At 31.0% G+C, this 26,740-nt stretch overlaps 1 protein-coding gene across 1 annotated transcript; it reads left to right on the top strand.

The window, feature by feature from the left end:
• On the top strand, positions 1–25,744 carry LOTGIDRAFT_233615 (hypothetical protein; the record flags this gene model as incomplete). Its single annotated transcript, XM_009060263.1, has 14 exons — positions 1–75; positions 1,990–2,062; positions 2,791–2,883; positions 4,670–4,790; positions 12,701–12,809; positions 17,783–17,884; positions 18,984–19,036; positions 19,746–19,833; positions 21,271–21,356; positions 22,078–23,076; positions 23,624–23,823; positions 24,509–24,599; positions 25,053–25,157; positions 25,640–25,744. 14 exons carry the CDS (start codon positions 1–3, stop codon positions 25,725–25,727), a joined length of 2,283 nt encoding a protein of 760 aa, XP_009058511.1. The 3' UTR covers positions 25,728–25,744.
• Positions 25,745–26,740: the final 996 nt, after the last annotated feature.

Here is a 26,740-nt window from a genome sequence, read left to right as displayed (position 1 = left end):
ATGGAGCAGTCTTTTATGAAGGTTATGAGAGGAATTGGAGAAGCTTTAAAATTAGATGATGAACAAAACCACCAGGTAGGTATCAATACTGGCCCTTCACTTCCAATCTATAATTGAAAAAAATATATATTATTTTTGGAACAAATATTAATTTATACAATTTATAAAGAAATTAAAAAAAAAAAAAAGTGAAAAAATAAATATATGAAATTATCCATTGATCACAAAACCCCAAGCCTACCATGTTTAATAAAGATATGATCAAAACTGTCCCTGACCAATTCACAGGCAAACTTTGAAGTATTTTAAGTCAATTTCAACAGCTCAAACACTGTTCATCAGCAAAATTCAAACTGATCTGATACAGGCTATATCAAATTCAATGATCTTGTTTCCTTCACTTATCTGTATAGGCATGACCCTAAACCCTAAGGTTTGAAATTCTAATTGTATTCTTTAAACAATTAAATTTGTGTGCTCCTTTTTATATGCCCACATGAAATTACCGTCACCCATGTCTGTCCACAATTCCTCGAAACACTCTACAAGACACAATTCTTGACAGATTTTGACAAATCTTGGTGTGGGTGTTCGTAATCACCCAAGGATGAAACCTAATGAAAATCAGAAGAATCAAAAATATTTAGTATAAGTTATTGCCCTTGTTCTTGAAAACGTGTTCAATTTTTAGCTTGTAAACACTCTAGAAGGGACAATTCTTGACAGATTTTGACGAAACTTGGCATGAGTGTCTGTAATCACCCACAGATGAACCGTATTGAAAATCAGAAGAATCGAAAAATATTTAGTATGAGTTATTGCCCTTGTTCTTGAAAACGCGTTGAATTTTTAGCTCGTAAACACTCTAGAAGGCACAATTCTTGGCTGATTTTGATGAAACTTGGCATGAGTGTTTATCGCTTAAGGATAAGGCCTATTGAAAATCAGAAAAATTGAAAAATGATTAGTATGAGTTACTGCCCTTGTTCTTGAAAATGCGTTCAAGTTTAGCTTGTGAACACTTTAGAAGGCACAATTCTGGACGGATGTTGACGAAACTTGGTGTGAGTGGTCGTTATCACCCAAGGATACACCCTATCGAAAATCAGAAAAATATTTAGTATGAGTTATTGCCCATGTTCTTGAGAACATGTTCAATTTTTAGCTCGTAAACATTCTAGAAAGCTCAATTCTTAACAGATTTAGACGAAACTTGGTCAAATTGTTTATTATCACCCATGGATGAACTCTATCGAAAATCTAAAAAATCAAAAAATGTTTCATAGTAGTTATTGACTTCATTCTTGAAAACACTTTCAAATTTTAGCTCTTAAACACTAAAAGGCATGATTCTTGTCAGATTTTGACAAAACTTGGTTTTGTTATTCAGTACAGTGCTGAAGATTGAATATTGGTCTTCTAGAGTTTTCATTTGCTTGAACACGTTTTCAAGAACAAGGGCAAAAACTCATACTCAATGTTATTCAGTATTATAGAGTTCAAAAGAAGTGTATAACTGAAGGTTGAATATTTCATACTGGTAATTGTTACTATACTGCTAAATATTTTTATTCAAAATCAAGCTGCCAGTGGGCGTATATTACCTTGCCTGGCAAGCTATCTTTCTACATTACTTTAAATATGTCTACATTCAGACAAAAAGCTTAAGTAAAGAATGCTTGACACATTGAGCAGTATGAATATTTAAGAACAATGAGTGATGTATCATAAAAAAGGGAGATCTTTACATGGTAAACAACTGCTCCTCTCTGCAATATTAATTCCAGTTTATTTAGACTTTTCATGACCATCCTTTTGCTGAAGTAAATAGTGTATTTGATGTGAAAGCTTAATCAAACTGAAACGTAAAAAACTGAAGTTTCAGAAACCTAGTATGTTTTTGTTTTTATCTTGTAAAGCCGTAGTATGTCTGATTTCAACGAAAATGCATGTTTTTGGTCATTTTTTACTCTACTCTTGTAATTTCAGGCAGCCTATATACAGTATGTAGAGTGTATTTTGAGTATAGCTAGTAATTTGCTACAGAATGTTCGAAGTAATGGTAAGTTTACTTATGTCATGATTACATTATGTAATATACAGTGGAGTGTTTATCTGCACACTTCTGTTGACATTAAAATCATGTGGTTCAATGAATTTCCGGATATTTGAAACATGCCATGCCTCAATAGAGTTATGTCCCTTCCTATTTGGACACCTGCCAAGTGTCACATATATGTATGCAACATGTGAAAGACGTGTACTTTATAGGGTTATTACATCGTGAAGAACCCAGATTTTATTTTATTACATTTCAATAACAATACAACAAATTACTTCTGAAAATAGTCAGTGATAGTAGTTTGGTTTCCTTAGATTCAGGATGTGGCAATATGAAATTCAAGTATGACTGAACGAAAGATGAATTTCAAGCATGATTGATCAAAAGATGTAATTCTAGTATGATTGATCAAAAGATGAAATTCTAGTATGTTTGATCAAAATATTGAACGAAAGGTAGCTCACATTAAACATCAATCACACCAGAAGCTAATGATGTATTTGCAACTAATTAACACAGCATATCTTTGATATATAAGTTCTCTTAAATAATTGAAAAAATACCGAACGTATTTTCTTTTTTTAAAACATCTAAACTTTCTAAGATTTGCTCCAGCACAGGTGGATAAAGGTATATCTTGAAGAACAGAAAATGTTTTGTTGGTGGTAACTTTTGACATATCAGCTCTATATCAATATCAATATATCTATATTACTGTTGGATTTTAGGAGATAAGGTGTTGGTGACAGCATATGTTGAGAAACAGATTATGTTGGGTAAACAATGTATGGATAGAATATCTACATTATTTCATGAATTTAGTAAGTATGAAATTTTTTTTGAATTGTGGAATATTTCTATAATGTGGTGATTCCAATTAGAAAGATATTGGATCCTGCCCATATATGCCAAATAAGGAGTGCAGTTGCCGTTTGTGAATCGAGACGCTTTTTATACGCCCACATGAATATGTGGTCGTATATTGCCGTCACCCCTGTCTGTCGGTCCGTCCGTCCGTCCGTCAACATTTCTTGTGAGCACTATAGAGACTGCAGTTTTTATCTGATTTTGATAAAACTTGTTGTGATGCTTTTAATTGATAAGATCTCAGACAAGTTCTAATTTGACACATTTTTGATGAACGGTTTTTGAGTTATTGCCCTTGACTTTGTAAAAACGCGTCAAAATTTGTTAAAAATAGTTTGTGAGCAGGATTGAAGCTACAGTTTTCAATCAATTCTGATGAAACTTGGAGTGATCATTGGAATTGATAAGATCTCGGACTAACTTGACTCATTTTCGATGAAATGTTTTTGAGTTATTGCCCTTGAATTTGTACAAATGCTTCAAAATTGTTAAAAATAGTTTGTGAGCAGGATTGAAGCTACAGTTTTCAACCGTTTCTGATGAAACTGGGTGTGATCATTGGAATTGATAAGATCTCGGACAACTTCTAACTTGACGCATTTTCGATGAACGGTTTTTGAGTTATTGCCCTTGACTTCGTAAAAACGTGTCAAAATTTGTTCGTGAGCACAATAGAAGTTTTCAACCAATTTTGATGAAACTTGGTGTGATCATTGGAATTGACAAGATCTCAGACAAGATCTAACTTGGGATATTTTTTATGAACGTTTTTTGAGTTATTGCCATTGACAAGCGTCAAAAGTTGTTTTTTGCTCTTGTCAGAGCAGTGTGATTTAATTGTTTGTTGTAATTGGGTTATTGATATTGATTTTAAAAAATTTTGTAGAATTACTCAGCATAAAATACTGGCATGTATATATATAATTCAATTCAAACTAATAAAATTTGTACTTTAGTCACTAAAGACTGTTTTATCATTTCTGACAGCTGCCAGTTACCTTGCCTCGCAAGCTATCTTCCTTAATATTCACTTTAATGGCCTGATACTTTCAATCAAAGTTGAATGAAAATTGCTATTTCACTATTCAAGATCACATGGAAATGTGAACTTCTATCTTGCATATATGCACTGCTGAGATAGCAGTCAACTTCAAATTTAGTAATAAACAGATGAATGACACAATTTGGAGGCTGCAGTTTCTATCCGATCTTGATGAAACTTAGTATGTTAGTAGATAGTTTGATAATGATTATATGCCAATATAAGATATTAGTCAAAGGTGATCAAGTTGTGTATATTATTTACTGAATAGTTAGAGTTGATGATGTTTTGCTAAAACAATTTAAAGTGCCACATGAATGAATTGTGAATTTCTGCTCTATGTATTGTTTTAACATATTAAAAAACATACCAGAATGTTTAAAACGTAAATATTCATTTTGATAAAATATATGCTTCTTTTAGTATAGTGTTGAATACTGGCCATCAAAAACTGCAAGTGAGTCGGTAGTTTCCGCCATACTTCGTAAAACATTTAAAACATTGTGTATGTTATACTACACTCTTTTTTGTAAATAGCCACTGGCACTTGTCCTATCTTGTTTCCATCTTCGCATAATTGTATATTTTATGCTCTTGGAATTTTTTCAAAAAATTGTAAATTTTTCTATGAAATCTACTCTTTCATATTTTCAGATATTTTGGATTAATCAAGAATGTTTGATTTTATTTATATTCAGATAATGAAGCTGAGATTAAGAATGGGAATGAATTAGAGAAATCTGGTGGAATTAGTCGATTTGCTGCTCCTGTACCTCCATTACACATACAACCATCCAGTAGTTCATTCTCATTAAAAAGGTTTGTTTCAAAGACAACAATTATATTACCAACTGCTACTTTCTTTGTCCTGAAGTTTATTTTGGCATTTCTTTGAGTGACTTGTAGTTTCTGGGATATTCAGCTTAAAGGTATCATGGGAATTCAGAAAGTCATTACCTACAGTTAACATGGGTGGGTTTTAAAAGCCAACCACCTACCGCTGCCAACCGGCATACCATAGTGAAAAAAAGGCGCTAAAATGAGCATTGTTAAATTTAAGGATCGTAGATTTTCATACTACAAAACGAAACTATTTGACGGAATTTTTGTTGACGTCAATATTATGGAATCAAAATTATTTTAAAAATGAAACGAAACAAATTAATATTTCTTTTTTTGCTTTGAGATATTTTCCTTCACATTTTCTGATTCAATTCGTGTTTAAAATAGCAATAATCTCTTTTAAAAATAAAATGGGACACACAATAAAATGTACAAAAACCTCTAGATTTTTTTTAATGATCACAACGACTGAACAAGGTCGTTTGTTTCAGAGTTACTTCCCTTAACTTTTTACTGTCGTCGGGAACATGGAGCATCAAGGCCAAGGAATCTTTCTTCCACCTATAAGAATTTTTTCAAAATTAATCCTTGACGTAGACTATACTAATTCTGCGAATGTTCCTCCTGTTAATCTAACAGAATCATCGATATAAAGATCTTCACCAAGACTGGAAGAACACTTCCAGTACTTGGAAAAATCAGGTGTCTATTTATAGAACCTTTAAAGAAAGAGATGGTGGAACGAGACCACATGGTGATGACGGTTGGTTGATCGAAAAAGTTGCGGCGAAAGCTGTGAAAATATTGGTGATTGTCATGTCATGAGGCAAACTTATTATAAGCATGGCAATCCGAAGTATTCTGATTTCAGGAAGATGATAACTGAAATACAAACCTTTAAGGCTAAAGATAAAAAATTTGGTAGCCTCAAAAGAATACTTTTTTCATTTGTTCTCATGTCATACTATGTATAATAGTGATGAAATTGACGAAAACCCTGTTGCGTTCACCTGTCGGATGTAAAAAGTCTAGCCTACATGACCCGATGATTATGAGCAAGTGTTTTTCGCCTACGAGAACGCACATGACCTAGTTGTGTCATTTTTAGTACCAATTACCAGTGCTGGTGTTAAAAAAATGTGCATCTCAGTTTGATACTTTTTAAGATTTATTGGATTATACCTATTGAGAGATTCTGTTGTAAAATTAATAAACCAGGTAAGTCCATTGAAGCATATTATAAAACAAACCTATCTCAAAGCAAGAAAAGAAATATTAATTTGTTTCGTTTCATTTTTAAAATGATTTTGATTCCATAATATTGACGTCAACAAAAATTCTGTCAAATTGAATAGTTTCGTTTTGTAGTATGAAAATCTATGATCATTTTAGCGCCTTTTTTTCATTCGGATATGCCGGTTGGCAGCGGTAGGCGGTTGGCTTTTAAAACCCACCCTAGTTAACATTGATATGTAGCAATTGACAAAAATACCATAAGAGAAAAGTAGTTATAGTCTTTTCAGATTTGACATATTGTTAATACATCAATTCTATAAAGATAAACCTACAAATACATCATATTAATGCTCTTTTAAATTCAATACATCATATATAAACTACAAAAACATCAAATCTATAAATATAAACTACAAATCTATAAAGATAAACTACAAATACATTGCATTAACACTGCATCAAAGAAGAAAAAAAAAAATCTACAAATACATCATATTCTTTTTAAATTCAATGCGTCGAATCCACAATAACCCATTAAAAAAAAAGGCATATAATGAATTTTAAAGCATGAACAAGAAAAATTCAAAACTGATTATTCAGGAGATGGTTTCATCTCATCACTATCTTCTCTAGTTCCAAAAGTAGCTAGCTTTATTTCAAACAACAAATCTCTTATTTCTTTTGAAGCGTAAGCTCTAGGTTCTGTTGCTAAAGCAGGAATTAGTATAAGCGATGCTGTGAAAAAGTTGAAAGAGTTACAACAAATAAGAGAACTAAGAAACATGAGAATAGTAAAATAAGCTTTAGAAAAACAAGGAAAAGGTTTTAAAGTTATAGGATAAAGAATGTCTGATAATTGCACAAAGTTATTTTGATTCAGATATTTAAAAATCATTAGGTTCTCTTCCTGGTTTTTCATTGGCTAAATATTCTGGAGAAAAACATCTTCCAGGTCATAATTATACTGGTCAAACAAACAAATGATACACGAACTTAAAAATATTCCAAATCCAAAATTTTAAGAGAAAATGCAAAGAGCACTGATTATAAAAATGTTAAAAGCAAAGATGAAATTGGGTATGGGATTAGCAGATGAAATTCATAAAGAATTTAGAAAAAACAAACATTATTTAAAAGTTAAAATATTTGACAAAGATGAAATATGGTCAGCTGATTTAATTAATATACCAATTGAAAATATTGAAAAAGGATATAAATATTGTTTAACTGAAATACATTTATATACAAGATATGATTGGGTTATTCCTCTAGAAAACAAAATAGGATTATCAGTCAAACATGCGTTTGAAACGATCATGAAACAATCTGGTAGAAAACCACAGAAATTATGGGTTGATGCAGGAAAAGATTTTTATAACAGAAATGTAAAATTACTCGGGTATGAAATTTACAGCACTCATAACGAGGGAAAAAGCTGTAGTAAGTAACAGGAAACTTATATCAAAACTGTTTAAAAAATTCACAGAACTAAAGTCTCAAAAATAGTTAAAGATTTTACCCACTACGGTATCGGAATACAATAAGTTTCTCCAATAGAAGCTAGTCAAAATCCAGATATAAAGTTTTCTTCTAACCTTAATCATTTTGAAAATGAAATAAAAAAATATAGACATAAGAAAAAGGTTAAAGTTGGAGATTGTGTTCGTATTTTCAAATATAAAAGAAAATTCGAGAAGGGTTATGTTGGTTACTGAAATATTTATTTTAGATAAAGTAAATAGCACATCACATCCAACATATGAATTAATCGATTAAGACAAAGAACATTTTTAAATTTTATGCTGTAACAAATATATATACTTCAGTTCAAAAAGAAGTTCAGACTTGTGGCTAATCACAGTATGAATGTAAAAAGGAAAATTTTCTGAGCGACATGATGGAACGTTAGCAACATAAGGTAAATGGACATTAGAGGGCGTATTTATCGACCGAATTTGCTCAGGTTTCCTTTCTTGTAATTCTTAATACAAAGGACACATGATAGCAGTTGAAAATTTTCGATTTTCAAATATTCGTTTCATACTTTTTTTGCTGAAATTAAATCGAAATCCATTTCGTCTGATTTTTGATGGATCGATTTGATCTTATATGTTGTTGACCGCCAGCAAAAATAAATAATTCTATACACTAAAAAATTTTGCATCACTTCTGGTTTCGATGTTAGTACTTCTGGGTTATGTCAAAAATAGCATGTATAATATTAGTATATTTGATACAAACCTTTTGATCTGAAAAAATACATACAGGAAGTGAAAGTTATGCAGCCATATTGGTTTGCCTCATTTCGGGAAAATTCCTATTCGTAAGCCATTTGTTATCTTAGGCCATGGACTGTGCCTCTCAAATGTGCTTAAAAACGACTTTTTGGAGCACCACCTGGAGATTATTTTTTCTCACCTAGAATCTATTCCTGTATGTTATAGCTAACTAAAAATCCATGTTCCCATTTTCAGAAAGTGCCACAACTCCATATTTCAGCTTTTAAAGATACACATTTTGATTTGATTTCTATACAAATCTAGAACTTTAATAAGCTATGAAATATATTCAGGATTTGTTGAATATATGGTGCAGTCTCCCCAGATGTTATAAATCAGTTAAAAAAACTGTTAGACAAAGCTAATAACAAAAATACACTCAACATTCAAAAATGCTAAACTTGGAGATAATTCAAATACTTTCATTTAACACACATGCAGTAATGCAAGCACGATCTCTACAAAAAGAAAAAGTTGGCATAACGCAGACACCACAATTTTGAGTAAGCCTAATACGAGGATATTGACTCTACCTTACTTTTGGCTATATATGTGAACTTTTTATAGAAAAAAATTACGAGCGTCCAAAGCAAATATGTCAACAAACCGATGTCGTGTATGAAATCCAGTTTTATTTCCTTACCTGCAAATACATCTTTCTGTATTTCCCTTTTCCCAGATAAATGCATTCTTTGCAAAAGATATGGCTCTTGTCCAACAAAATTCCGAAAATTGAATAACTTTTGCAAAATTCCGAAAATTGAATAACTTTTGCATGAACACTTCATTTTGTCAGTCAGATTGTTTACAGAAAGTTGACCTCACCGAACTAGAAAAAGTCAACCAGCCAGAGTTATATATCAGAATAACGGCATTTGATTAGTTTGATATCGGTCTGATAATTAGATTAGAGGTGAACAGGTCATGCGAATATATTTAAGTTCCATATTTTCGGCACCTGATGCAAACTGGCAGAATTTCAGCTTGGGAACATGGATTCTTGGCTTTAGCATTGCAAAATCAAAAACTTAGCTTGAAATTTTTTAATCCCCTTAAAATTAGCGAAGTGAAAATATAAGTACAGACAGTCCATGGTCTATCTGATTTGCAAAAATTTGGTGTCAAAGGATACATTGAATGTTTATTTAGGTCGTCTAGAAGCCTGAATTTCCATTTTCGGTTTGGCTTTTTGTGTACGACTGGATGTTTTTTTTTGAAGGCATATATCCATCACCTTGACCTTCTTGTTAACTATGATGTTAATCTTTTGACCTTTGGGGTCAAAGCACTATTTTGGATTTTACAGGGGTTTCAAAATGGTCCACTTGAACCTTTCCAGTACTGGATCCCAAAGCCTAATAGAGATATAGCAATAATTCTTTCGATTTTGTAATGTAGAGATTCTGAGCTTTCCAGTGATATATAAGATGTCTATGTAACATGAATATTTTGAAACTCCATTCGTTTAACATTGTGGTATCATATTTAAGTTGGTTAATTAGATGTCAGTATAGATAAAATTCCTGAGTTTGATATGTCGCTAAAGTAACATTCTCCCCAATTTCGGTCATAAATGCACTATGTCAAGTTTGCCATACAAGGATGTTCTGTGGTGGATTAAAAGGTTAAATTGAACTTACTGAAGCACCCTGGAACCATGTCTATGGCTTAATTGACCCACTTTCTTATTTCTTATCCGAATTTCTTCAAACTTGGTATGTAATGTGTATAATCCAATTCTAAATTTGATGAAAATGTCGAATTTTTGTTGTGCGCATGCGCATAACCAACTTTCTTATTTGTTACCTCCGGTGTTGTTGTGTAGATATATAGAGAATCGAAATCTAAATAGTTTGGTGCATCACAGTCGTCAAAGACTATTGGTTACTATCAACTTTAGACAAGTTCAGATCATTTAAATTTTTCGTAAGATTGAATTGAAAGATGGATTCTTTTCTTTTAATCCATCTAATTCCTTTGCGTTCGTGTAAATTCTTTCCAAGTCTGTATCTATGGAAGACCGAACAACCCAATTTTAATAGTCCTTAATCCTTAGCCCGTTATGCTTATATCCCACGCCTTCATTTGTTGGTCATTTTTGACAAAAAAATTTCACAAAATGATTATTAGTTCATAAAAATCAAAATTTGTTCTCTAAATCAATAATTTGTCAAGTAAAATTTGTATAAGCATAATTCTACTTATTTTTACTATTAAAGCTAAATTTAAAACACGTGTCTCTTTACATTTCTTCGGTTAAAAATTTTTAAATATAAATCATGCCCAACAAATGTTGCTTAACATTTCACCAAATACATTTCTCGAATATCAAACAGCGCCATCTGTCTTCATAATTGTATGCATTGAATTTATGACGGCAAGCGGCGCTAATCGTTAATAGCTTATCTGATATAGACTATAGATTCTGATAGTGACGTAATGGCAAACTGAATGTAGTCTACAGCTTCGGTTATAATGTAATCACCCTTGTGATCCGTCGGGCCGTTCACATTTGGCTTGTGCTCACTCTACAGGCTACAGTTCTTTACAGATCCTTTTGATTTTTATTTTTAGGTCAATGTCATTATGAAGATGATCCCTATTGATGTTCGTGATGATCTGTAACTTTTGCTTACTCTTAAGACAACAATTTTTTTATGGATTCTTTTGATTTTATATGCCCACACGTAGTATGGAAGCATATTGTCAACTGTCCGTCTGTTCACACTTGGCTCAAACAATGATTTGTACTTGCATTCAGCTGCTGGTGGGCTATCTTTTTCACTTAAGTATCTGGTTTCATTTTTAAGGGGATATTTTTTCAATTCTTCTATCTGATATTTTAATTAAATATTTTGCTTCTTCCAAAAACAAACAGTAATCGTTTACTTCTTGTATTTTTTCGATATGAATATTCATATTTACTCCTGTTTTGAAAAGATCTTCTTGATGAGCTGATAGTTCAAAACAGAAGATTGGATGATTAAGTGCAAAATCTACATATTCAAACTGAGGTGGATTAAAGGATCTTGAGTTTGGTTCATTGCTACTCTAAAGATATTATTGTTATTCGTTTGAGAGTCTGGTAAGTTCTTGAAATCAACCATTAAATATCCTGCTGGTTTAACAGTATTGATGATTGGCCAAGTGGTGGATTCTCCAAAGTCATGCTACCTACCGTGTTACGACGAAGAAAAGCTATTTTAATATCTTTAGTCAACTTGGTGAATGTATTCGTTTTTACTTCAATTGATGGTGTTATTACGGGTATGTAAAGTTGGAGATTCGTTATTTCTAATTTTGAATTTGAATTATTCTCTCCAAAGAATATCTTATCATCGTTGATTTCTCTTTGTAGATGAATTTTATATAGTAATGCTATGGAAACCTTTCTGTGTTCCAACAGACCGAATAATGGATATAATTTCCAATTTACGTAATTACCCCAACTACCATCCTCTATTATATTGTTGTACTGAAATACTCTTGTTTAAAATCTATGGTTAACTGCTCGTCCTGTTCTTTCTATTGTGTTTCGAGCAATAAGTCTCATTCTAGCTTCATCTGCATCATTAGGAACATTTCATACCGGTTCTTTTAAAACTTCTCGATTAGTGACATCTGGAATCCATCCAGAAATTGAATCGTAGTTTTTGGGATATAGAATTGTTTTCAGCATTGTGATTTCTATAGGATTTGAGCCAGCTTTCATAACCTTTTGAAGAAATTGTTTTCTAACGTTGTGTTGGTTTGTGAAATTTGATTCTGATTGGGAGTTCTGTCTTTGATTTTGAAATCACATCAGAAAGGAGCAACCAATTCGACAATGAATTGATTTCAAACATAACTCTTCCTTCATTATTTATTTGAGATTTCTAAAGAACTAACAGTTGGTGAGATGATTATATAATCCTCTTTTTTCTTGTTAAATGAATATTGAATTGGATTATATAATTGAAATATTGGATCCAATCTGTATTTTTTTTCTGCCATTTTTTAGGTTTACAATTTAAATAGAAATTGTAAGAGACATCATTAGTTATCCCTAGTATCTCAGTGATTATTTTTTAACAATAAATGTCAAAGAATTCCTCATTTTTATTATTTTTTAAGTGAATGTAATCATATTATTTCTAATTTACAATGTGTCTATTAAAATCACTGAAGCTTATTACTATAAAATGTATTTATGTATGAATATCCCTCCCTCCCTCACTTTGGTCTTTTTGACTCATTAGTATTTCTCATTGATTTTGTTTGCTCTTGAATTAAGACATCAGTTTCTTAATGTGTTTGACCTACTGCAACACATCATTGTTACATTGTTGTACTTTAACCTTTTTAAATGTGCCTTAACTTGTATTTTTTCAGAAATTTATCACCAACAGAAATAGCTTACCGTCAAAATCAGTCATTGATGAGAGCATATAAAGCAAGATTAGCAACTATGAGTAAGAATAATCCAATGGCTGCCAATTTGGTAAGTAGATATAATGATAATTTAACCAAAAATGTATTGATCAAAATACCCAAACACAAAACATTCAACCAACAAATTACAAAACAGACAGTGCATAGTAAACCATAAAATACATTGTATTGGATACTTTTATTCATCATAAATGAGAAAAGGAATGATATCAAGTCCTCAGTTTGCCTGTTTGCTGACGACACTTCTATGTATATGTGAACTGAAGAATGGATATAAATAAATTCACAAAATTCCTCTTTGGAAAATGCTAAATTACATGGTTGTTTGGTAGATGACAAGTTAACATTCGCTTCCAGCGGATGCTGATATCGTAAACTAGGTAGTCATTGGTAGTCGTAGTAGTTGGTAGTTGGATTGGTTCAAATTGGATGATTCTGTGTTGTTGGTTTGGTTGTTGATTCTTCGTTAGATCTGGTCGGGTCGAATGACATGGCGGTGAAACTCGACCCTGGTTGGTGTGGCGTGAGTTACTCGATCTCCTTCATTCTTCCAAACTCGTTCTGATCATGGTAACTCTTGTTGATTGGTAGTCGGATGGTAGTTTGTTGGTTTGCTTTGGTTTGGTTTGTCTTGGTTTGGTTATCTAATAACTGTTGGAAAACTGAAAAAAAAAAAGAAGGAATGTGAGAAAAGAAGGGGAAAGATGTTCTCTGATGTTTCTGCAGTGAAACTTGTTAAATTTTTTAAAAGTGTTAAGAAACTTTGAGATAAATTTTATGTATTGTTTGTTTATTATACCATTTGATAAATCTATCAGGGGCTGGAATAGAGTCATAGAAGTCAGAATGAAGCAATTGTTAGTTCAGATACAGTTTCATGGCTTCAACTGCTAATACTATTGTTACCAGAACAATTCTGATCAGATACTACAGCAATGTATTGTTATTCTAACAGTTAATAGTATTGTAGAAAACCTTGCTTATACCTAGCATGTCATATTTGACAGGTTTATATCAAAACAGTACCAATTTGTTTTAATCACAATAGTGATAATGGTTGCATCTCCATTACAATATTTTATACAAAGAGTCTTTTCCCCAGGCCAGTACACGACATAACATAAACTAGTATTTTAAGAAGTTAAAGCAAAATGTATTTATATAATTCCACTTCAAAAACACCTGTTAATTAGGTATATCCCATAGATATGTTCAAACTGATTAATTTGTGATCACTGCAAATTTTAGTGTTGATTTACAAGATACAATTTGAAAAGGATTAAAGGTATAAGCTACTATTAATGTCATTGATGAGAAACCAAGCCCAGTTATTATGTAATTAAACACTAATAATATAGTTAAAATATAACACTGATTGATAGATAAAAGGAAGCAATTCTGACACACTTTATATCCAATCTTTAAAATTCTTTAATGTTAAATTTGGATTTATGAAAGTGATTAGCAACTTGGAATGGATATTTATTCAAAAGAAAGCAGATTGAAGAGAACAGTTTATTGGAGGGCTTTATGGAATACTAATATATTATATAGAGATTAAAAAAAAAATAGTCTTGTATATGGAATAAAATGAAAATACAGTTACTATGAGTTTGAGTTGTGAACATTACTAATATTTTGTGTTCAAAATGGTATTTGTGAATATAAACATATACTTGTTATTTAACAAGATAGTGAAGGTACAGTTCTTTTTTTTAGGCTTACTCTATCAAATTATTAATATTTTGAAACTTTAATGTTATTTTTCTCTTGTAATGGTAACAATACGCCATTTCGAAGTTCATCACTTGTTGACAAAATGTCATATGATTTTGACATCATGTGACTTTATTAAGGGTGTCAAAATATAGATCATCAGCAATTTGACATGATCAGCTAACTTCATTTGTATGTTCTTATGAACACGAGGAATTCTGTTAAAATTTACAAGAATAGTAGAGGTAATGTGTGAGATTAATTTAGGTTAACGATAATTAGACTACTACAATTAATGTGAAGACTCTTCCATTCTTCTAAAGGCTACAGATGCTATCAAGCTATTCAAAGCGTTTGTATCTACCTAATACCTTTCAGAGTACTTTAAATTTGAGGTCTAGCTTTTGTTATACCCCACTACACTGTGGGTGACTCAAAATACTAAGTCAGGTGACAGGTGAGGAAAATGCTGGAAAATTAAAAACTTGACTCACATACTGCAAATATAAAACCAAAGGATTAGCAGTCCAAACCACTTTTAAAAACCTGACATCCAAAATAACAGTTTAGCAAAACATTAATAGCAGCTAATGAACTTTGCAACAATAATTCGTTCCAATGACGGCTATGGCGTCTGTCAGGAAGGTTCAAACTTATAAGATCTATGGGTTTGGTATGGGCGTCCATCAGTGATCTCATGACGATCCCACCATGCTTAATGAGTTCTAACAAACAATCCTCTAACCTGATATATGGAACAACAGTTTTTACAGCAGATCTTGGTAAACTGTTCGTATCAAGAACTTAGAATAGCCATGTCATACCTGAAAGGCATCTTAACTGTGCTGTACCTGCAATAAAAAATTGGCTCACACACTGATAAGGTCACCGTTAGCTTTGTGAATGACATGGCAAAGATGATACAAAACCGGATACATTTACCACGACTATCTAGTTTCTGACACAACACTTCTATACTTTTGTCAAAGTGCTGAGGGGTCTCAAAGTGCACAGAAATTTGGTATGATGATTTATATTCATGAGAACTTGGTCAAGTTCGAATTTGTAGAGTTTTTGATGAACATTATTTGAGTTATTGCACTTGACTAAAAAAAACCTTTTTGTGAACTCAATAGAGACTACAGTTTTCATTTGATTTTAATGGAATTTAGTGTGATGATTTATATTCATAAGATCTTGGACTGATTTGAAATTGACAATTTTTTGACGAACGTTTTTCGAATTATTGCCCTGATTTAGTAAAAACGCTGTTCTTGAGCGCTATATAGAGACTACATTCGATCTTAATGAAATTTTGTGTGAAGATTTATATTTATGAGATCTAGGTCAAGTTTGAATAAGATGATTTTTGATGAACAGTTTTTTAGTTATAATAATTGACTTAGTAAAAATGTGTCAACAATTATTTGTGAACACAATAGAGACTACAGTTTTAACCGTGATTAATGACATTTTGTGAGATGATTTATATTGATCAGATCTTGGACAAGTCAGAATTTGATGATTTTTGATGGACGTTTTTTGATTATTGCCCTTGACTTTGGAAAAACGTGTTTGTTTGTTTGTGAACACAATAGAGACTACTGTTTGATTGTAATGAATCTTAGTGTGATCATGTATATTGATATTGGACTGATTCAAATTGACAATAATTCAATGAAAAGTTTGTGAGTTATGGCCCTTGACATCAAGGGTCAAAATTGGTTTATGAGCTCAAAAGAAACAACCGTCTTCATCTGATTTTGATGAAATTTGGTGTGATCATTAATATTGATTTGAGAAAGTATAAATTTGATTTTTTTCGATGAAGGGCTTATGGGTTATTACTATTTGATTTTAAAAAATAATTTTGGAATAAATATGATACATAATTATTTTTAAAATAGTAAAATTCATATTTAAGTCACTAAAAACTGTTGATTTTCTGACAGCTTGTAGTGGGTGTATGTTACCTTGCCTGGCAAGCTATCTTGTTGTTGTTGTAGACCCCATTGCTGTGTAGAAGGATTCTCTCGTCACTATTGATAACCATTCTTGACCACAATCTCAGATTCGTCTACTGAGTCAATCAAACATTCTTCTCTCTTGTCAAAAAGGAATAAACGTGAACTTGGGAATATCACGCTATCTACCATTCCATGTATTAACCATTCCATGTATTGAAGACATCTGGTAAGATAGTTAGACAGACCATCACAAAATTTTGTGACAAAATGTTGAAAATTCCTTTGGTTGATAAACTAAGAATTTGATATCATTGCCATTGTCGATACACAGAAATATTTCAATTGATTATAAGGTATGTTATAAAGTCAACAACTGTTTACGAGCTCCAAAAGGCCAGTTAATACTCCGCTAAGAGAAAGAGCGAAGCAAAGCTTTGATTGGCTATGCATCGCTGAGCTTCAGGATTTCAAGACAAATCTGTCAATGTCAGTTTGTTTCGCCTGTCTTTCATTGATTGCAAAGACCAAAGTGAAGAGAAAAAGTAGGACCACACCCTACTCCTTTGTCAACCATGAAAATGAACTTGTGAATGTACAGCGAAGGTCAAACTTTGCTTCATAACTGAGTTTTGAAGCTTGCAACGCTTGTGCAAAGAAAAACCTGCGCTTTGCTCATTGGCTTAGCGGAGTATCAACCGGCCTTAAAACTTTTCAATGTAATAAAAACAAGTTTTCAAATCTTAATTACATACACATTTAGTTAAGTATTTCTGGTTATAATTCTTCTAATTATGATGCCAAATAGGCAGAACTTGTAAAAACTAATCATAATCTAAAGTCATTACAGTCACACCTAAAGCATATAAATAGGCAATTTCATCATACCAGGGTTGTAATCAGATTATATAATAATTATAGTAGGTTTGGTTATTACATCAGTATTTTATAGCTATTTAAAGCTGATCAATGAATTCTGATAGTATAAACATAGAGATTGGTATGTATAGGATATATCATTTTATTCAAAATTAATATTCCGATGACAGTGATCTATTTAAAATTTTCAGTATTTTGATAACTTACATCAGAAGCATTTACAACAATAAAAAACCTTTAAAAAACGATTATGAAGGGAAAAAAATGGTAAAATTTGTTTTCCTTTATTTCAAATAATTAAGAAGATGAATATAATTTTTAAATAGTGATGATTATGACATAAACAAGCATCCAACTCACTATACCCCCCATATCTTTCTACTTTCAGGGAATAGACCCATTTTGGAAGTTAAAGTTGGAGACTAAAGTCAAATCTTAAATATTTATTTTCTTTCTTATTCAGAGTTTGACTGTACAAAGAAAACTGGCTGAGAACTTGGCCATTGCTAATGCACAAGAAAGAGCTGTATCCTTTGTATATGAAAATATATCTTGGTATTGTAAGGTACATGTTAAGGCTATTATTTTGATTATTATGATTTAATATGAACACTCTTTATTTCCTAGAATTTCCAACCACAATATCCCAAATTTAAAAATGTCTAAATCAAAGTATGTGCCTATACGTCAAGAAAATTGTTGGACATCATGAATATATAAGATGTAATTAGGATAAAGTCAGTCAAAGGTCAACTATATGTAGGGTGTGGTGGACACTGGTTATATCTGTCTTAATCAACTGTCTTCTCAAATCAAATGTTAGTATAGTACATATGAATAATCAGGTAGACCTGAATGACAGTCCAAATATCCCCACTGTTTCAGTTTAGATTATATTTCATGTGATATTTCAATGGAAGGTAATATCACTACTTGATAAAGACGAAAGCATCATCGTCGAAACGTTGCAAGTTATTTAAGTATTGTTGTTATCCATATAATTGTGTCCAGTTATTCATATCCAATTACTAAATGCCACTCAAGGAAGTATGAAGTATGGTTGTTGCTTTTTTAATTTTCACAGCTTGACAGAATATGATGTGAATTTAAATATTTCATCACTTTTTTCTGAATTTTACAAATGGCCAAAAGAAAATTGAATCGTTAGAATAAAGTATCAAATATGTGAGAAATGCAGCAAATATAACAGTATGAATTATTGAAACTTTCTACACTATGTACAAATAAACAGAAATCATATCCATAGTCCTTATTTAAAATTCTTACATATACCTTAGTCTAAGAAAGATTTGCCTCTGTATTTATTATATATTTTTTATATATCATATTATTCTTAAAGTATTTGGACCTAATCTACATTAATTTAGAACATACATCTACTGAGTACACATAGATGAACATAAATGAGACAAAATTTCCAAATATCAAATTGGTTTTTTTTTTCAAATTTGTTTTTTTGCAATTGCAATTATAGAGCAAAATATCTAGATTCATGCAAATAATCTTATAAACCCAGGTTAGAAGTAAAGACAATCATGAAGACAAAAGCATGTATAATGTGATAGATACTATCATCATATAATGTAGGTTAAACATGATTTGGACATTGATATTTATTATATATATACCTTAATATAAATCAGTTATCTGAAAAGATGAAAGAAACACAGAGAAGGTTGGATGAACAGGCTGCCAGGTGAGATTTTCAGATTTTTTCTCAAAAGTTTAAAGTCATGTTAAATTGTTTAACATTGTTTAGAATGTTTGGTTACAAGTATATTTTGAAATATCTGACCATTTTGTCAAAGAAGAGTAAGAAACTTTTTCTTTCAAGCATTTTTAGCCTAAAGTTTGTATCAAACAAGGATAATTCATGCTTAATGAGGAAATTCTTAAAAGACTTTACAGTGAGTTTGTGTTCAATGAGAAAGAATTTTCAAGAATCTCAATGTTATTATGTTTTGAGGTTGCGCTTTACAAAGTGGTATTTGAGCTAAAACTGATTCAGTTTAGAAAAAAAACATTTTTGTTTTATTTCAAAATAGATATTTACAATATTTGTTACGTTTTTGTTATTTTTGATATATAGTTTTCTATAATTGCCTTTTGGGAATCTTTTCTGAAAAATAAAAAATAAATAAATCAAAAGATTCAAATTGGAGTCAAAAGTATCAATGTATTTAATCTTAGTTCTTAACAACATTTGACAACTGGAAGGTTATTTAAACTGATAATAAAGCAGTAACTAAAGATATCATTCAAATCAATTGAAACAATGAAAAAGAAATCAATAGCAACGCTGACCACACGACATGTTTTATACGACTAACAATAAACTATTGTGTGGACAGATTGAGGCGGTAAAAGTCAGTCAATATAAAGACGTGAATTTTGGTTTATTGTAGGAGGTTTATGTCACCTATTGGTATGTCTGAAGAAGAACAAGAACAAAGACAAATCTATAAGAAAATTTTGGAGTATGAGCAACAAGCAGTAAGTGTGATTCTATTGTTACTTTATCATATTTGTTGAAACTATCTGTCAAAAGGTAGTTAATAATATACTTAATACTCAGAGTAACAACAATATGTTTTATGAAGTTCTGTTTTAATATTTCTACTTAATATATTGTATAGTCTGTATTCTTTATGAAGATGAAGTCTAGTGTGAATGGACATATATGAAATAAATGATTTTCAAAAAAAATATTTTGATTTGAATTTGATCAAAAAAAAAAAAAAAGACACAGCCCAGAAACTAATTGAATTTGATTTGAAATGAATAAATAACAGGTATTAGTAAAATTAAACTTAAAAACTTTTTAAATGAATTTCTTTAAAATAATGAAGATTGACGCTGAATCACCGGTTCCATTATAGCTTGTTTGACTGTAATGAAAGATATATTGCATAAATGGAGAGATATGTAAAAGCATTGAATTAGATAAATGAATATGATTTATATATAATGAATAAAACAGCTATTGATAAAGGTAAATTTTAAATGAAAATCACTAAATGAAAAGATATTAATGATAATAAATAAGATGAATTAAGTGAATAACAAGGATATTTTTGCAAGATTAGAATTGAATAAAAAAGAACCTGTAATATGTTCTAAAAACTATTGTAACTATATTTTTTACAATATTCCTGCAGAGTTTTCCTTATTTTTCTGTGATAATCATATAGCTAAGAACTTCTTGAGTTTCATATTTTAGTGTTAGGGTGTATTGAGATGAGTCACAGAGCAATAGATAAGCTTATTAATTATGTGTATATTTTGGTGTAAACTTAAGCACATTAATCAAACACCCTCCAGTTTAAGTGTTAATTGACAATGCTTCATTGAAAGGTTTAACTGGAGTATTAAAACCAAAGAGATTTAAGTTTTCAAACAGTTGGGATGAGGTTTGGTATAAGTTTAAGTTTGAAATTTTGTTTATTGAGATAGTTGAGAGGGTTTTGCTTCTTCTTAGCTGCTGTAGTGGGTATATGTACCTTTTCTGTCAAGCTATCATGAAAATAAGCAATCCTGATTGCATAGGGCATGAAATAATATGCTCTCGGGAGAAAAGGAAGCTCTGGTGGCTCTGTAAGTTAGACGCTTTGCTAACCTGAACGTCCTGGGTTCAATCCCAGCATATGTTGAGATAATACCTTCAGATTTTTCCCCCTGTCAGTGATTCAGGTAAAAGGGGCTGACATGGATGGGACAATAAACCCCATGTGCAACAGGCTGTGTACATTAAGCAAAATTTCCCTCATTGCACCCTGCATGACATTGCCCATCTTCATTAGCCCACAAGGTGCAGGAAAATAAAACTCCATTCATTTCAGGAGAAAAATGTTTTAAAAAAGTAAGGCTTAAAATTACATTTTTTTCTTACAAAATTTGCTTCACATATAATGGTTTAATTTGATATTGTAGAAATGGTTATTGGAATGGAGAATAAAGTTATCTAATTCACCAAAAGACCAGGTAGTTATCAGTCAGTTAGTTACACAGATTTTACGGTAAGATTGATTTTATAACTTTGATATCTATTGGAATATATATGGATACCTTATTTTAACTACTAGTAAATGTGTAGACAAAAATGTCTTATTATGTCCCATCTTGAAAACTGATTTTTCTTTTCACATATATTTTTTCGGCATCTATTTCATATGTTCATATTTCTGTATCAGATTAACTCATAAATGCACTAGAATCTTAAGCATTTATCCAATTTTTATCCATGTCTTTTGGTCTGCCAGTCCGAAATTAATAGAAATTTTGAAAACCAATTTTGTCAGGAGCCATCATTTGACATTGCATACCTTGTGCAAAACTTTTAACCAAAAAAAATATAGAAATAAATCTGAACCATTTGACAAAACTTACTGGTAACAGGAGGTGAAAACTCAGACTTACTCAAGGACAATTGGAACCCTTGAAGATAGCAATCCAACTCACTACTGACTGTCTAAAATGGTGTCAGAAGATGAAAAGCACATAATCCTGGTCATTGCTTTTAAAGACCGCTCTCCAACTCTAAACAGCTCTTGTTAGCATGAAAACTATGAGTTTGCAGACAATTGAAGTGGATGATACTTATCTCTGTAACAGGTCAATTTGGTAGATTGTGTAGATCTGGTGCAGTTTCAAAGTTAACCAACCATGTCAACACGAAACAATAAAAAAATATATATGCCTGACGAGTTGTGTTAATTTTAATGGTTTCTATTTTTACAGATGTGAAGACCATCCATTAACCAAACTATTAATGAAGTATCAGTATAAGATTTATGAAAAGCTGTATCCATTAGTTTCTACGAAGATGGCTACCGTGAATGAAATATGTGTTCCTCTACCAGAAAGTTTTCATCCCAAAAGACGTCCAGTTTTAGAAGAAAGTTGTGATAGTAAAAAGAAAAATAATGGAAATGATAAGGAGGATTGTGATAAGGATAATGATAAGGAGGATAGTGATAAGGATAATGATAAGCAGGATAGTGATAAGCTTGATCAGGATAAGGATAATGGTAAACAGAGTAGTGTAAATGATAAACAGGGTAGTGAATGTCTTAGAGATAAGAATGATGAAAGTTGTATAGTAAGCGATATTGTTAACATCACTGTAAATGATAGTAAAAATCGAGAATATAGTGAGCAGTTTGTCAACATTGAATGTAAAAACAATGTAGAAAACTTCACTGAACAAACTATAACTGATTTAAAAACAGCAGTAGACCAAAATGCTAAATTAACAGAACAATTATCTATGGATAACAAAAAGATTTATACTAGTGTACGTTCAATGTCTCGGGAATTTGAAAGCTATAGTGAAGAGAATATGGATGATTTATTTGATGATGATAATAATGATGTGGAAAGTCTTGCAGGAAATAAAGAATTGGATAAAATAGAATTTAACTTGCAAAGACAGGATTCAGAAGCTTATGTTGTTTTATCATCCAATGATGTGGACAGCAGCTCGAAGTTTAGAGACAATTTATACAAATTTAGACGTCCGTCAGAGATAGCTAGAGTGAGAACAATGTCAGAAGAAGCCTATGTTCGTCATTTGAAAGGTGTATCTCAAGACATTCACCATGCTCTTGAGAAACTTCTAGTAATGTTCTCAATAGGATACGAGGAACTTGGTAGTGCAGAAGGTCAAGATCAATGTTATGCTTCCATTGAAGAACCCTTTTTCAAACCAATTTGGAAATATCTGTTAAATATATTCAGGTTGGTGTGGGTGTAAATGTCAATTTTTCTAGAAACATAATGCCAACATTAACTGTCTTGCTAGAATTTTCACACAATAGAATTATTAACTATTTCCAATATTTCCACTATTGTCCATTTTAGGAAAGGTCATTTACCAAATCATATTTCAAAGCTAATTGATAGTCACCTTAAAGTTAGCATTATTGGAATGAAGTACGAGTTTAGTCTATTCCTAAAAAAAATTTCCCAACAATGGTCCATACTACATTATATGGATATAATAAAAATAAGCAGAAACCATTAAAATTTGCACTAATCTTTATTTTCTCAGTATGTTTGTTGATGTAGTATTTTAGCATGGTAGGGTTGTACATCTTGTCTTAGAAATTAAGACAATTTATGGGGCTGGGATCAAACTCTCAATGATATCAAATCACTGAAGCACTTTACTCATTTATTATACCATCAATTTCTTTTTCCTTATAGATGTCATATTATTTTGAAAATTATTATTTGAATGATGTCATATCACCTTTTAGAAGTTTATTGATTTTTTTCTCTTCAGACTATCAAACAAAACAGAAGAGACAGCCTTAGCTTATTGTATGACTATTAAACAAGGTGATTTACCAGAATCTTATGGTGTGTCAAGAAAATTATGCTTAGTTTCTGACGTGGAAGGTACTTTACCTTTCCAAAGTGCTATAAATGAAATAAGAAGATTAAAAGACCATTATACTATGCTGAGTAAACTGGAATGTGTTGGTATGTATATTTATTATTCATGATGGAATTTGACAAAACTTTTTTTTCATAAATATCTTAGTGATTAGAGCTCAGTGTGTTAGAAATATTTATATTGAAAGTCTGTGACTTTGCTCAGATATAAATTACCTGCAAGTCACGTGCAAAGAAGTATTATATATTCTAGAAAAAAGGTTGTTGTCATCTCCAATTATTAGTTGAATATTTATAATCAATGTTAGTTTTGTATGAAGATGACCACTATTATTTACTATTTTTATACAACCACATGAAAGTCACCCATGTCCGTCTGTATATTCTTGAGGGAAACTTGGTTAAATTCTCTATCACCCATGTATGAAACCTATTGAAAATCAAAAAATTGAAAATTATTATATAAGAATTATTGATCTCAATCGTGAAAACACATTCAATGATTCATGCAGGATTTTGACAAAACATTATTGTTCAGTATCACCCCAAAAAGATCAAAAGAAGTGTATGACTGAAGGTTGAATATTTAATACTGGTAATTGTTACTGTGCTGCTACTAATTTTTATTCAAAATCAAAGCTGCCAGTGGGCGTATATTACCTTGCCTGGCAAGCTATCTTCATTGAAATTCATACATTTTTGTTGTTTCTATTATAACTAAAGATATAGCAGATATCACATTAATATATATTATATATTATATATATTTCAGTTAATGTATGTAGATTGATATGTGAATGTGTAGAAAATTTTTATACAACAAAACAAATACAAGATGGTGAAATTTCTTCTACACCATGTGTGTAAGTATTAGTTTATGTATTATAATGTGAAATGGGAAGTCAACCTTATAAATTTGGTCGTTGATTTATTTGGTCCATGTATGATAATTTGACTGTATTGTCTGGCATCTTTGTGTGGAACTCGAAATTATCTCCAGCTATATTTATTTGGTGTAAAGTTATGTTATTTATTATGTTAATGCGAAGCATTTCCAATTCTGTCTTCTCTATCTATGTAACATGAATTCTATTTGTATTATTAATTATGATGTAAAGGAGCAGATGATTTATAATTTTATATATTTTCTCACTATGTTATTATTTATGTTATAGTTATGTTATTTATGGTATTATAGAGGGGAAGATTATTTCTTACCTAATATTACTCTATTTTGGTGGTGTGCTTTTTTTTTTGCTTTTTTTGTAATTGCTACATTAAGGTTGTTTATAGTTATGTTATTTATTATGTTATAGAGGAGCAGATGATTTATTACCTATTTTAACCTATGTTGTTGTTAAAAGTGGTTTGCCCCAATTATTGTCAGAATGTCAAGCCATGGCAGAATTTATTCATGAAGGGTAAGTAACTAAAACCACATTTCAAAGGATTAGAGATATGACAAAAAGCAAATGAATACTCTCAGTATAATAGAATTTGTTTTCTTCCATTGAGTTGTAGTTAGTGCCTGATCTGAAAATCCTTCAGGAGCAGATTAAAATTATAATTACATTCATATTTACATCAAAATTACTCATTGGTTAACTTAAACTGGAGTGTGAAGCAGTGGGTGTCAGCTCACTTCGAAATATTTCATTTATTACTTTTATTACTTTTTCTGAAAGAATATTAGATAAGTGAACTTACAGAGCAGTCCTGATAATTTATAGACCTGGACCCCGTTTCTCAAAAGTCCGTACGACTAAACTTACACGTTAAGTGAAGAAGAAACGTTATTTTTGACGTTATCAAATCATTGAGGTATAACGTTTACGCTCGTTCGTTAATCTACGATATTTTGAGAAACAGAGTCCTGTATATGTATTTATTGTGTTTATTGTAGGTATATAATGGGTGAAGAAGGATATTGTTTAACATCAGTACAAACAGCTATTAGTTTCTTATCTTCACAAGAAATACAGAATAAATAATATCAGCTTTAAATATTTAAAAATTCTATTGTTTATTTAAATCAAATATGTCTTTCAAGGGAAGTTCATAGGTTACTATGATAGTTGTTGATTAAAGACTATACAGTTATATTTTATTTGCAATAAAATCTGTTGTAAAATGTATTTCATCTTAATTTATTTTTGAGGAAATAAGATTTGCACCCTATCTTTCATTGAAATAACTTGTAAAACATTTGTGTCATATTGTTATTATTTTTTAAATTTATGGTGAAAATAGTTTAGTTTTTTAGGTTTCTCTTTTAAAATTTTATATCATATCCAGTTACGACTTAATCTTTTATATTAGTATAGAATTCTAAAACTTGAAAGCATTCATGGAAAAATTTTAGGAAGACCTGCATGCTCCCCCATCAAGCCTTCAGCCCGTACGCATATGCCTGAAATGGAACATAGACTGCATGCATATGTATTTCTTTTTGTGTTATATCCCTCATTTCAAACTATCATGTATAAAATTAGTTATAGACCAGAGTAAGCTTACGGTTACCGTTACCCTTAGAATCAGTTACCCTTAGAATCATCGTGTCCAAACAACACCTGTATTCCTTATATGTTGACCTAGAATATGTATTGTCAGATTTTTCATTCTGGTTTCCCCAGATGGTTAAGGTTTGGAGACTGGACAAAATTTTACAACAAAACTTGTATCTTTTTAAATCTGTAGGCATGCAGGTGTCTACCATCATTTAAGTAGTGTGATTATAATGTTATTTATTCAATGTTTAGTTTCTAATTTTTTATAGTGCAATATTTTAATCATTGTATTTTTGTATATCTTGTATACATAATACCTGTTACATATAAATAATTGTATATTGTGTAATTATTATTTTGTTATCTTGTTAAATGTTAAAATAAGTAAATATTGTTTTTAGAGGAGGCCTTCTTGTCAATTCAGTAAAAACAGTTGAATCCCATCATATTGTTATTGTGACTTAAGCTAGTTAGTCTAGATGGACACTCCAAAATAA

The sequence above is a fragment of the Lottia gigantea genome (genome assembly GCF_000327385.1).
Source record: "Lottia gigantea unplaced genomic scaffold LOTGIsca_41, whole genome shotgun sequence".
Classification (NCBI taxonomy): domain Eukaryota; kingdom Metazoa; phylum Mollusca; class Gastropoda; family Lottiidae; genus Lottia; species Lottia gigantea.
This window is presented reverse-complemented; position numbering and strand designations above follow the sequence as displayed.